Here is a 12,540-nt window from a genome sequence, read left to right on the forward strand (position 1 = left end):
ATCCAATCGAAAGCTGCATTGGTCAAGCCAAGTAGACCCTCCAGCCAATGGGGAGGACTGGGCGACGGCGTTGGCCCAGAGAAAGCCTGAGCCGGCTGGCAAGCACCGCAGAGGCGATAGGAGACCTGCTACATCGCAATCATGGTGAGATCGGGAAGTGAAGGGAAGGAGTCTGGGGTGGGAATTGAAAGCATGGACGGGTGAGGCTTGGATTCTGGACGGAGAGGGCCTGGTGGTCAATAGAATGCGCATGGGAGGACCGTACGGATGAGTGCGGTTCCTCGGTGCGCCCCACCGGGCCCATCTCAGGGCTGGAGCTCCGGGCGTCCAGGCGTCTCCGGAGTGGAAAGCGCGGCGTCTATGAGCTCTGGGGTCCGGGACTGGGCCTGCATTGGGACTTAGCTCCATGAACCCCTTGGTTTGTTTGCCCCCCCCCCAGTCTATTATGTCCTATAATGGAGGGGCCGTCATGGCTATGAAAGGAAAGAACTGTGTGGCCATCGCTGCAGACAGGCGTTTCGGGATCCAGGCCCAGATGGTGACCACGGACTTCCAGAAGATCTTTCCCATGGGTGACAGGCTCTACATAGGCCTGGCCGGGCTGGCCACCGACGTCCAGACAGTGTAAGTGTCCCGGGGCTCTACCTCCGCCCAAGCTGCTTCTTTGAGCAGACTTGTCGTTAACCATCTGCCAAAGAACACCACTGAAAGTGAAACTCAGCTGAACCCTACAGTGGTACAGAGATGGGTCCTCATCTGCCTTTCAGTTTCCTCTGTGCTGGCTTTATAGGGAGAAGCATCTTTGTTAGGGAGCTCTCTTTAAACATCGCCCTGATATTAATGGTTAGCTGTCTCATTCTGCAGACGAAGTAATTGAGAGTCTGAGACGGTCTTCTTCTTGTTGTTGTTCGAGATGCACTTTAATGGAGGTCAGCCAGGATCCCAGTGCAGGTCTCTGTAAAACCAAAGACTCTGCTCCCTAAAGCGCTAGGTGGCCGGCGAAGCAGACATAACTATCCCTGATGAGTTGGTGGGTTTGAACTGCCCGCTTACTTACCTAGCTGACAGTGGTTATGTGATTTGAGAGTCGGCAGAGTCTGAGAGGGGAAACAGGTCGTTGTTTGTGATGGCCTTAGGGTGCTGGTCCTTACTGCTGTGGTTGGTGGGGGGAAGGGAAGGGTAGGACTTTAAACAATAAAACACATTGATTATTCTTTTACTTTTATTTCATGTGTATGGGGGTTTTGCCTGCATGTGTGTCTGTGCACCTGTAGAGGCTAGAAGAGGATGTTGGACACACCCCCTCGTACCCCACCCCTACCCCCTGCCAGCTTGAGGTGCAGATGGTTGTTGTGAGCCATTCTGTAGATGCTGGGAATAGAAGGCAGGTTCTCTGGAAGAGCAGTCAGTGCTCTTAACTGCTGAGCCATCTCTCCAGCCGTTGCAATTATCAGTAGTATTTTATTGTGCCTCCGTCCGTGCCCACGTGCCACAGCATGTGTGTGTGTGTGGGTCGGAGGACGAGTTGCAGGAGGAGTTGGTTGTGTCTTTCCAGGAACTGAACTGGTCAGGCTTGGTGGTGCGGGTTTCACCTGCTGCCCCATCTCACTGTCTCAAGGATGGGATGTTGCGAGCTCTTGCCCACCAGCATTCGTGGCTATAGGGAGGCCAAAGAGAGATTCATTCATTGATTCGTTGGGGTCAAGAGTCATGCACTGCCGCCCCCCCCCCCCCCCTTCGTGGTACTAGAAATTGAAACCAGGATCTCGCATGCTTAAGCACATGCAGGTGCTGTTGAACGGTGTCCTCGAGCCCAGGCCCCCATGTCCTGTTAGCACTAATGCTATTAATTATAAGATCTGTTTTGTGTGTATGCACATTCGCCCACATATATGTCTGTGCACTAGCTGCACGCTGTGCCCCAGGAGGGCAGAAGTACGTATTAGATTCCCTGGAACTGGAATTATAGGAGGTTGTGAGCCAACATGTGGGTGCTGGGTAGTGAAGCTGGGTCCTCTGGAAGAGTAGCCAGTGTGCTCTTACCCACTGAGGCATCTCCCCAGGCTCCACCCACCCAGGCCTTTTAATTTTTTAAATGTAACACAGCCCCGCCCTTTGTGTCTAAAGCATCTGCACCAGATGAATTAGCTTGAATGAAAAATAATGTGCTATACGGGGCTGGAGAGGTGGCTCAGAGGTTAAGAGCATTGGCTGCTCTTCCGAGGTCCTGAGTTCAATTCCCAGCAACCACATGGTGGCTCATAACCATCTATAATGAGATCTGGTGCCCTCTTGTGGCAGGCAGGCACACATGCAGGCAGAACACTGTGTACGTAATAAATAAATCTTAAAAAAAAAAAAAAAAAGAAAGAAAGAAAGAAAGAAAAATACTGTGCTGGAATGGGGCAGCAGTTCAGTGGTAGAGGTCATATACAAGGCCCTGGGTTCAATGTCTAGCATTAGGGAAAGAAAAAAATAGTCATGACGGCACATGTCTATAATCCCAGCATTAGGGAGGCTGAGGCCGGAGAATGACACCTACCTCAAGGAAAGCTGGGTTCTAGGATAGCCTGGGCTACAGAGCTCAAGCACTCATTGGTGGTGACAAAAATCATATGTCTCCTTGTGTCACTCCTGATGGCTGCACTTTGAAGATTGGAGGACTTTTAAAAAAATCTTTTTATGTATACAATGTGGCCTGGGCATGGTGGTCCAGAACAGCCAAAGCTACACAGAGAAACCCTGTCTCAAACCTCCCCTGACCAAAAAAAAATGTGAGTGGAGAGATGGCTCAGTGGTTAAGAGCGCCACCTGCTCTTCAAGAGGCCCTGAGTTCAATTCCCAGCAACCACATGGTGGCTCACAAACATCTATAATGAGATCTGCTGCTCTCTTCTGTAAAGCACTCATATGCAATAAATAAAATAGATAAATCTTCTTTTTTTAAAAAATGTATACAGTGTTCTGGCTGCATGTACACCTGCACACCAGAAGAGGGCACCAGATCACATTATAGATGTTTGTGAGCCACCATGTGGTTGCTGGGAATTGAACTCAGGACCTCTGGAAGAGCAGCCAGTGCTCTTACCCGCTGAGCCATGTCTCCAGCCCCCTAGAGGATTTCTTAACAATGACTCACTCCCTGTTTCTCCTTCCCCAGCGCCCAGCGCCTCAAGTTTCGGCTGAACCTTTACGAGCTGAAGGAAGGTCGGCAGATCAAGCCTTACACCCTCATGAGCATGGTGGCCAACCTCTTGTATGAGAAACGGTGAGTGTAAGCAAAGCCTGGGGGCTCAGATGCTTAGCAAAGTAGTGTGCAGGGGTGCGGTGGGGGACAGTTTCTCCCTGGCTCCCCACTTTGTTTCATGTTTCATCTTACTGTTCTTTCATCGTTCCCCTCATTCCTACCTGTCTGAGGCAGTCTCACCCCCCGCCTGGCCGACCCTGAGGTTATGGCGATGTTCTTGCCACTGCCTCATGGGATCTGTCCTCCCACTCCTTACGTGCAATACACTGAATACACTGTCCTTATTCGGTGCTTCTGAGTTCTGTGCGCCTGTCACACCAAATAGGAACAAAAAGACTGACTTCAAAAGCCCCGAATCCAAAGAGCCATGACGTTGTTTGGAGCCCCGTCAGACAGTGTCCTGGAGTCTTGCTTTTCTTTTGGCACTAGATTCTAGGGTTTGATGAATTCCTTTTTTGTTTTTGTTGCTGTTGTTGTTGTTTGGTTGGTTTGGTTTTTTCTGTAAAAGATTTATTTATTATGTATACAGTGTTCTGCCTGCATATACGCCTACAGGCCAGAAGAGGACACCAGATCTCATTATAGATGGTTATAAGCCACCATGTGGCTGCTGGGGATTGAACTCAGGACCTCTGGAAGAGCAGTCAGTGCTCTTAACTTCTGAGCCATCTCTCCAGCCCTTGTTTTGGTTTTTTGAGACAGGGTTCCTCTGTATAACAGTCCTGGTTGTCCAAGACACGCATTTATAGACCAGTCTGGCCTCGAACTCACAGACATACACCTGCCTCTGCCTCCCAAGTGCAGGCATATGTCACCACACCTTGTAGTGAATTCCTTTTTTATTTCATGGGCATGGACGTGTACCATGTGGGTTCTGGGAACCAGATCCAGGTCCTCTGCAAGAGCAGCCAGTGCTCTAACCAATGAGCTGTCTCTCCAGCCCCAGTATGTTAGTGTTTATTAGTAAAAGACACACAGGGATGGGTGTGGTGGCGCACGCCTTTAATCCCAGCACTCAGGAGGCAGAGGCAGGCAGATCAATGTGAGTTCGAGGTCAGCCTGGTCTATAAAGCGAGTCTAAGATAGTCAAGGCTACACAGAGGAGCCCTGTCTCCAAAAAAAAAAAAAAAAGACGCAGAAGCTGGGAGGGACTGAAGGGAGACTCCTGGATACAAGTTGAAATGTGCTTTGTTGTTTTCATTCTCTTTTTTCCCCTTTACCTTTCACTTTGAAGTCATTTTAGGGTTTATAGAAAGGTTATCAACAAAAAACAAAAATGGGGGTGGGGCTGGAGAGATGGCTTAGCACTAAGAGCAGGTACTGCTTCTGCAAAGGACCAGTGGTTGGTCCCCAGCACACAACTGCCTATAACTCCAGCAGGGGCATCTGATGCCTCTTGCTTCCTTGGGCCCCTGCACTTGTATGCAGTCTCACACACAGACACACAGACAGACAGACACACACACAGACACACACGTGACTAAAAATAATACATCTTTTAAAAAATATACTTAGGGCCGGGCGTAGTGGCACACGCCTTTAATCCCAGCACTCGGGAGACAGAGGCAGGCAGATCGCTGTGAGTTCGAGGCCAGGATGGCCAAGGCTACATAGAGAAACCCTGTCTCGAAAAACAAAAAAAAAAAAAAAAAAAAAATATGTATATATACTTAGGGGGCTAGAGAGATGGCTCAGTGGTTAAGAGCACTGCCTGCTCTTCCAAGGGGCCCGGGTTCAATTCCCAGCACCCACATGGCAGCTCACAGCTGTCTGTAACTCTTAAGATCTGACACACTCACACCAATGCACATAAATAAAAAATTAAATAAAATATTAAAAAAAAATACTTAGGCCTGAGAAACGGCTCTGCAGGTAAGAGCATTTGCTGTTCCTGTAGTGGACCCAGGTTAGATTCCCAGCACACACAGGACAGCTCACAGGAGTCTGTGACTCCAGCTCCAGGAGATGCGGTGCCCACTTCTGGCCTCTGGGACACTGTATTCATGAGGCACACAGATATACATGCAGGCAAAACACTCATACACACAAAGTAAAATAATCTAAAAAAAATAAAGTCCAAGGTCATCATATACCACGAGAAGATAACATAAAAATTTAAATTTCTTACAGTAATTGTGTTCAGGAGGTTTGAGGGATTCAGGATCATCATGCTTCTGGCAGTCTCAGCACCCACACACATGTACATAATTTAAAATCACATGGTTTTTTCTTTTATTGGTTTTTGGAGACAGGATTTCTCTGTGTAGCCCTGACTGTTCTGGAACTCACCTGTAGACCCTATAACTCAGCGCTCTGCTTCCCACGTGCTGGGATTAACGGTGCCTGCCACCACCACCCAGCTTAAAATAATCTGTAATAAAATAAACAACTCTGCATCATGTTATCCTATTTGACTTGGGCATGGAGGCGTATAGTTCTCATCAGAGCACAGGGTAGCTGGAGCCAGGAGGGTCAAGAATTGAAAGCTAGCTACATAGGAGGTTGAAAGCCGCCTCGCTCTAGGAGGCCCTGTCTGCGCACAGGCTTGTCCTGCCCTTAATGCTTCTTCCACTACACGCTTCCTCTTTGTTGTTTTAACCCACTCGTGGCTGTGTGCAGACCTGCACAGTAGGCAAGTTCCCGTAGCCTTCATCAAACTCCCTCCCCCAGCACTTTTTTTTTTTTCCTGTAAGTATTTATTTTGTGGTGATGCAGGGTAAGTTTAGGGCATCCACACCTGCTAGGCAAATGGCTTCAGCTTCAGCTGTAGGTAATTTTTACAGCACTATTACTGAATACCATGCCCTCAGAAGTACTGAGCTGAGTCTAATTCCCAGGACCCACATGGGGGAAGGAGAGCAAGTTTACTCTCCTCCGCAAGTATGTACACCCCTGCATCACACACACTGACTTCTGCATGTGTATATACCCCGCCACACCCCCTACTGACCTGTGTGCACACACATAAACACACACACACACACTGACCTCGGCATGTATACAATCCTGCATCACACACACTGACCTCCACATGTGTATACACTTCCCACATCTACATCCTGATCTCTGCATGTGTATACGGTCACAGATGCACACTGACCTCTGTGTGTGTATACAACAATCCCCCCCTTCACTGACCTCTGCATATGTACACACACACACACACACACACACACACACACACACACACACACAATTAACTTTAAACATTGCTACAAACCAAGGAGAGGATAGTTTCTACTGAGAAACTGGCCATTTGGTGTCGAACCTTAACTTAGTCTGTTTTGAGACAGGGTCACTCCGTGTAGCCCTGGCTGAACTAGAAGTTGCTGTGTAGACAAAGCTAACCTCAAACTCAGAGATGCTCCTGCCTCCCCACACCCAGCTTGGACTTGTACATTAAGGTCCCTTGGGGTGTTGTTTGTGGTCCAGGTTGGTGCACCCTTACGTCCAGCCGAGTTTAAAGTGTTTTTCTCTTTTGCAGTCCTGGAGCTCACAGGGCTCCATTATGCTGGACGTGTGCTGTGCCACTGAGCCACACCCTAGCCCGGTCTCAAATCCATCTTCTAAAGAAGTAGAGGAGCAAATGTACAAATAGCGTGTACATAGGGTGTCCTAGAGTGTAGGGCTTGGGGTCAGTAAGGAAGATGAGAAGGCAGAATTCTCAAAGACGAGGACAGGGATCAGAGGAGGCCGAACACATCTTAGACTATTGCCAGATGCTGGGTGGGGGCAGGGGCTGCACAAGGCTGGCCACAGGGAAAGGGCGTTTCCAAGCCCCTCCCCCGGTAGCCTCCCATGTGCGGACAGCCGTGTGTGTGAGAGCTGGTGCCCTTGACCTCTGCATTCTCTCGCCCTGGCCACAGGTTTGGTCCCTACTACACCGAGCCCGTCATTGCTGGGCTGGACCCGAAGACCTTTAAGCCCTTCATTTGCTCTCTTGACCTCATTGGCTGCCCCATGGTGACTGATGACTTTGTAGTCAGTGGTACCTGCTCCGAACAAATGTACGGGATGTGTGAGTCTCTCTGGGAGCCCAACATGGTAAGTTAGCCACATACCGCAAGGCTGGCCTCTGCACCCAAAGCCATCTGAGACAGATGTGTGTGTAGAGCAGGAAGTGGAGAGGAAGGCGTGGTAAGAGGAAGGCCACAGCTGCTGTGCCATTGGCAGGTTCTGTCAGGGCTGGCTAGCTGTGTGGGCAACAACCTCTTTACCTACCCTGGTCTCATGTTTACTGTGGCATCAAGCTGGTATTCTCCTGTCCCCAGTGACCCTGGAGCCTGCTTGTCCTAACAGAAACCCCTTGTTTGTTTCTTTTGGTTTTTTGAAACTGGGGTTCTCTATGTAGCCCTGGCTGTCCTGGAGCTCACTCTGTAGGCCAGGCTGGCCTTGAACTTAGAGATCCACCTGCCTCTGCCTCCCGAGCGCTAGGTAGAAACCTGTTCTGCATAAGTGAGTCTACCTCCAATTATCTTAGCTGTCAATGGGAACATTCGTCAGAGTGGGCACTGAGGAGAGTACATGGAAAAGCTAGAGCTACACCTCACAGGGAGGTGCCTTTCAGGCTTGGGGGCAGCCAGGTACAAAGTGACTTCAAGGGTTTACTGCCATTGAAATGCCTGCTCAAATGCTTGGAGGAGGAAGAGGAAAAAGCAGACCTGGGGCAGGCAGGACAGCAGGGCCAGATACGCTCAGTGGGTTGAGAGTGCCTTTGCTGGTAGAGTGTGTGTGGTGACAAGTGACATGAGGCCAGAGAAGAGTAGAGGGGAGCCTTGAAGAACCACACCAGTTTAAATGCCTTTCCTCAGTGGGGTCCCGGCTATAGTTGGGTGTGGTGCTTGGGGTCCTGACCGGGCACAGGAGGGCAGCCAGAATCAAGGTGGGGAGGCAAGGTAGTTCAGGAAGGACAGGTTTGAGGGGTGGGCTTGTAAAATGGATGGGCTGGGTTTTGAGGTACCTGTGGGACATACAGGACAGCCTCAGGCTGCTGAGAGAGAAGCACACCAGGACCACGTAGAAATACTCTCCGTTTTCCAATGGAGGGATTGAGGCTCTGTAAGAGAATACAATTATGACAGTTGCCTGGGATCACCCTTTCACGCTTGAACTGTTGGTTTTGTTTTTAAGATTTATTATTCATACAATGTTTTGCCTGCATGTACACCTGCACGCCAGAAGAGGGCACCAGATCTTGTTATAGATGGTTTTGAGCCACCAGGTGATTGCTGGGAATTGAACTCAGGACCTTTGGAAGAGCAGATGGTACTCTTAACCTCTGAGCCATCTCTCCAGCCCCCTTGAACTGTTTTCTTTATCCTGTTTCTTCCCAAGGAAGAAGCTGAGAGATTCCTATATCCATAGAACTTTCCCTCACACCAGGCATGACAGGGCCCAGAGCAGGGCAGTGGGATCCAGAAAAGGGGTGAGGAGCCAGGTCTGAAAGCTTTACTTTGTTGGCAGGATCCAGAACACCTGTTTGAAACCATTTCCCAGGCCATGCTGAATGCTGTGGACCGGGATGCCGTATCAGGCATGGGTGTCATTGTCCACATCATGTGAGTATGGGCTGGGACGACTCCTTCCCCACAGTGTACCACCTACCTGGTACAGCCCATCAGTTGTACCATCAGGCAGGAGCTGCCCCTGGAAGCAGAACATGGTGACAGGAGCCAGGTGGTGAGCACTGGGGAGGCTGAGACAATTCAAGTTTTGAATTTGAATTCGAGATGAGGCTGAGCTAAATGGTGAAACCCATCTTTAAAAAAGGAAGAGAAGAGCTAGGCAGTGGTGGTACACGCCTTTAACCCCAGCACTTGGGAGGCAGAGGCTGGTGGATCTCTGTGAGTTCAAGGCCAGCCTGGTCTACAAAGTGAGTCCAGGACAGCCAAGGCTACACAGAGAAACCCTGTCTCGGTGGGCCGGGGGGAGGGGGGAGGGGGGGAAGAGAGGGACAGAGAAGGAAGGAGTGAACAAACAGGCCCAGAATAGCAGTGTTAATGCTTTATTATGTAGGTAGCTGGGTGCTGCCCAGACTCTCCAGACCTCTGTGGGTGACACTCTGTGACCAAGTCTCCTCACGGTAGACAGTTCTTCCCTTCCTTAACAGTGTCCCCCAAGTTTCAGGGATGACCATGGGCAGCAACTAACTTCCTGTAGACTGAGTGGCTGGTGGCTCCCTGGCCTCCACATGCCCCCAGAACCATGTGTGTGCCTCACATCCCAGTCCCCAGCCAGACCTGAGGTGCATACTGCTCTCCCTGTCTGAGGCTATCACCCGGGACCTCACAGAATGGAGTAGCGTCCCCTTTCCTCGTGATCCCCCTCACTGACCATGAAAAGCAGCAGAACCAAGTGAGCCAAGGTTCTTGTGTCCTCCACAGTGAGACACAGGTGCTGGTGAAGCCACTTGTTCTGTAGTCCTGGGTGGCTCTGGTCCTTTGGAGGGTACTCAGTGCAGCCCCACCCATCCCTGGAGAAAAAAAGCTCCCTGCCCAGGCTGCCTTCGTAAGTCTTTCCCTATCTTACAACTGAGGGTCAGAGGAGAGGCAGGCAGGCGAGACTACTAGTATACGTGATTGTGTGTGTGTGGTTTTTCTCCCTGGGCAGTGAAAAAGACAAGATCACCACCAGGACACTGAAGGCCCGGATGGACTAACCCAGTTTTCCTTTTGTTGTTTTTCTTTTTAATAAAATCGCCTCTTTCACTCCTGTTTGCCTTTGTTCTCACAGCTTTGTCCCCATTGGGGACAGAATCCTCTCTCTACAGAGCTGCTCTGTCTCGGCCTCTGTGGGTTTTTGCTTTGCTTTGTTTTGGTGCAGGGAATTGAACCTGGGCCCCTTGGACATGCTAAGCACACATTCTGTTACTGAGTCAGTTTTCTTTTGGCCTTGCCCTGGCTTCCCTGGCACACCTGGGCTCCCTACTAGTCACCAGTGGGTGCCTGTGCTCAGCTGGGCCATGCACAGAGTGCTTTACGTGCCGTAGAGCTCTGCCATCACTGTGAGCCAAGGCAGGCAATGCTCATGCAAGTATCTAAATCCACTTGCTAATGGTGGTGCAAGGAGGTAAGCCCCGTTCCATTTGCCCCCAGCCTGTCAGTAAGCGCCCTTGGCATTCTTCCAGTGCTTCAGTGGAACTTGGCCAAGGACCCATGGATTTTCTGCGTCAGAGTTCAGCTTCAGCTCGACACTTCGGTGGGGAGGGGTGGGCAGGGCCTCCTTAAGATGATTTCATTGACCACTGGGAGCGAATGTGGCTCACAGTAGCTCATCCTGTAACTGCTGCAGATGCAACGCTCCCATGTCAGTGGACGTAGCCTCTGAACTAATGACCTTGAGGCCCATTTACACTCATTCCTATTTAAAATAATTCTTTGTAGTGCTGGTTGTGGGAACCGGACCCAAGGCCTTCAGTATTAGGCCGCAGCCCAGGCCTGTGTCTGCCTTCCAGACACCAGTGACCCTTCTTCCTTACACTCTGCAGGGCTGGAATTAGAGACCGCCACGGTGGGATTTGACATTTGGTGGCCTTTTATTTTTCTCAACTTTCTAAATCAGAAGGTCCGGGATGAGCTAAGTTTTGTTTCTTAATTCTCAGGTACCACTGACATGGCTGGTATAGGTCCACACTGAGAAGCAGCAAACTTGTGTGTGTGCGTCCTAGGGATGGAATGCAAGGATAGCACATCCACGCTAGGTGAGCGCTCTACCACTGAGATGCATCCAACAGCCCAAGTACTAGACTTTAAGGTACAAGTGTGTGGGTGGATAGCTGGAGGCACACAGGGATGTGTATACAAAGCCACGCAAGCCAGTTGGGCTACTTGGCTCCTAGCCACCGCCCACAGCTGGGGGTGGGGTGGGGGAGCATCAGTACGTGGTAATATTACCGAGTAGGCACCCCACCTAGTGTTGTGAGCTTAATATTGCTCATTAGTTGTATCTCAGACTGGGCTATGGCCACACCGCTTCTCCAAGCCATATGCTGATTTCGCCCAAGCCGCCTCGAAAACTGGGACAAAAACATTCTAGTTGTACAGCGGGGTGGGGTGCATCTCCAGGGACTCACATAGCAGATGTACACAAGCTTTCTGAGTTTTATTTTGTCCTCCAGTTGGAGATTAATTTTTAACATGCATGCATTTTAAAACAGTAACAGGGGCTCGGACTGTTCAGAGCAGACATTAGACAAGCACAGGGGTGAAAATTCCTATTTAAAAAAATGGAACTCGTAGCCGGAAATGGAGAAGTCACATGTGGTGGGTGGTACTTAAATCCTGCAGTCCCAAAGATGACTAGACTTCACTCACATTTTCTGTGTTCCACATCCTGACCTGCTGCTGAGATGTGCTAGACAGATGCCTTACCCCGCCCTCCCATATACGTATGGGCCCCCACCTCACTCGACGGCTGTGGGCAAGGGGCGTGCTCTTCTAGTGTCTTATAAGCAAAGGACAGCGGAGTCCCATTTCCCCTTGGAGTCACTCTTCCTAAGCGGCAAGGTTCAGAGCACTGGGACAACAGCTGGCAGGCTGTGGGTCCCTGTCCCAATGTGCATCCCTCTGAGCTCCCTACCCCGACCCCGTCATTTCTGCCAGGTCTCTAAAACTTGGGAAATCTAAGGCCAGAGCTCTTGAGTATACTGTCCTCTCTGCCCAAAATAGTTGGGTAGGTCATATGCTAGAAACAGCTATTGTTTTACCCCTCTCAACCTGAATTGTTAAGACTACTGAGGGAGGAGAGTGGAACTGGCCACTAAGACAGTCCTGGGTCTTTGACCCTCCTCCCCAGACAGGGCTGGCATATTGTTGAAGAGGGGATGTCTCCAAGGCAAGCAGTCAGGCCAGGCTCCTTCCTTGAGCACTGCCAGGGGACCTGTTCAGGCCTAGAGCCCAGGACTGAGAAAACTGATGTGGGGTGGGGGGTGGGGAGAGCTATAGTGCCACTGAGAACAGCCTGGGGGCCACTCATGGCGCCAGCCACAGACCAGTAACCCCTGAGCTTGATAAGTAGAGATTGAGCACTGTGGCAGAGCCGTGCTCCTGCAGGCCCAGCACAGGGGAGAGCTCAGACTGGGCACACAGCCTGCAGTCATTACTTAGCGTCAAGAGTTTTCGTGGTATCCCTGGGTGGTGTCAGCTGGCTGTGAGACTTGCTTTCTCGCCTTCACACTTTCCACAGGTGGAAGGGGACCGGATGCAACACACGGTAAGTGGCAGGATGAGGAACCGGGAATACTTTTCCACATGCCTCCCTCGCAAAACTGTCAAGGTATTTATTCTTAAATGTCT

The 12,540-nt window shown here is 50.4% G+C and overlaps 1 protein-coding gene across 1 annotated transcript; it reads left to right on the plus strand.

Annotated features, from left to right (window-relative positions):
• Positions 1-8: 8 nt before the first annotated feature.
• Positions 9-9,958, plus strand: Psmb3 (proteasome 20S subunit beta 3). Its single transcript, XM_051158437.1, has 6 exons — positions 9-144; positions 440-624; positions 3,161-3,268; positions 7,114-7,291; positions 8,711-8,805; positions 9,857-9,958. Exons 1-6 carry the CDS (start codon positions 142-144, stop codon positions 9,903-9,905), a joined length of 618 nt encoding a protein of 205 aa, XP_051014394.1. The 5' UTR covers positions 9-141; the 3' UTR covers positions 9,906-9,958.
• Positions 9,959-12,540: the final 2,582 nt, after the last annotated feature.

The sequence above is a fragment of the Acomys russatus genome, chromosome 16 (genome assembly GCF_903995435.1).
Source record: "Acomys russatus chromosome 16, mAcoRus1.1, whole genome shotgun sequence".
NCBI lineage: Eukaryota > Metazoa > Chordata > Mammalia > Rodentia > Muridae > Acomys > Acomys russatus.

Bases quoted from the DNA above. Each gene is read 5' to 3' on its own strand.
- Psmb3 (XM_051158437.1), top strand. The intron at 625-3,160 runs GTAAGTGTCCCG...CTCCTTCCCCAG, and splicing joins GCCACCGACGTCCAGACAGT to CGCCCAGCGCCTCAAGTTTC. The intron at 3,269-7,113 runs GTGAGTGTAAGC...CCCTGGCCACAG, and splicing joins AACCTCTTGTATGAGAAACG to GTTTGGTCCCTACTACACCG.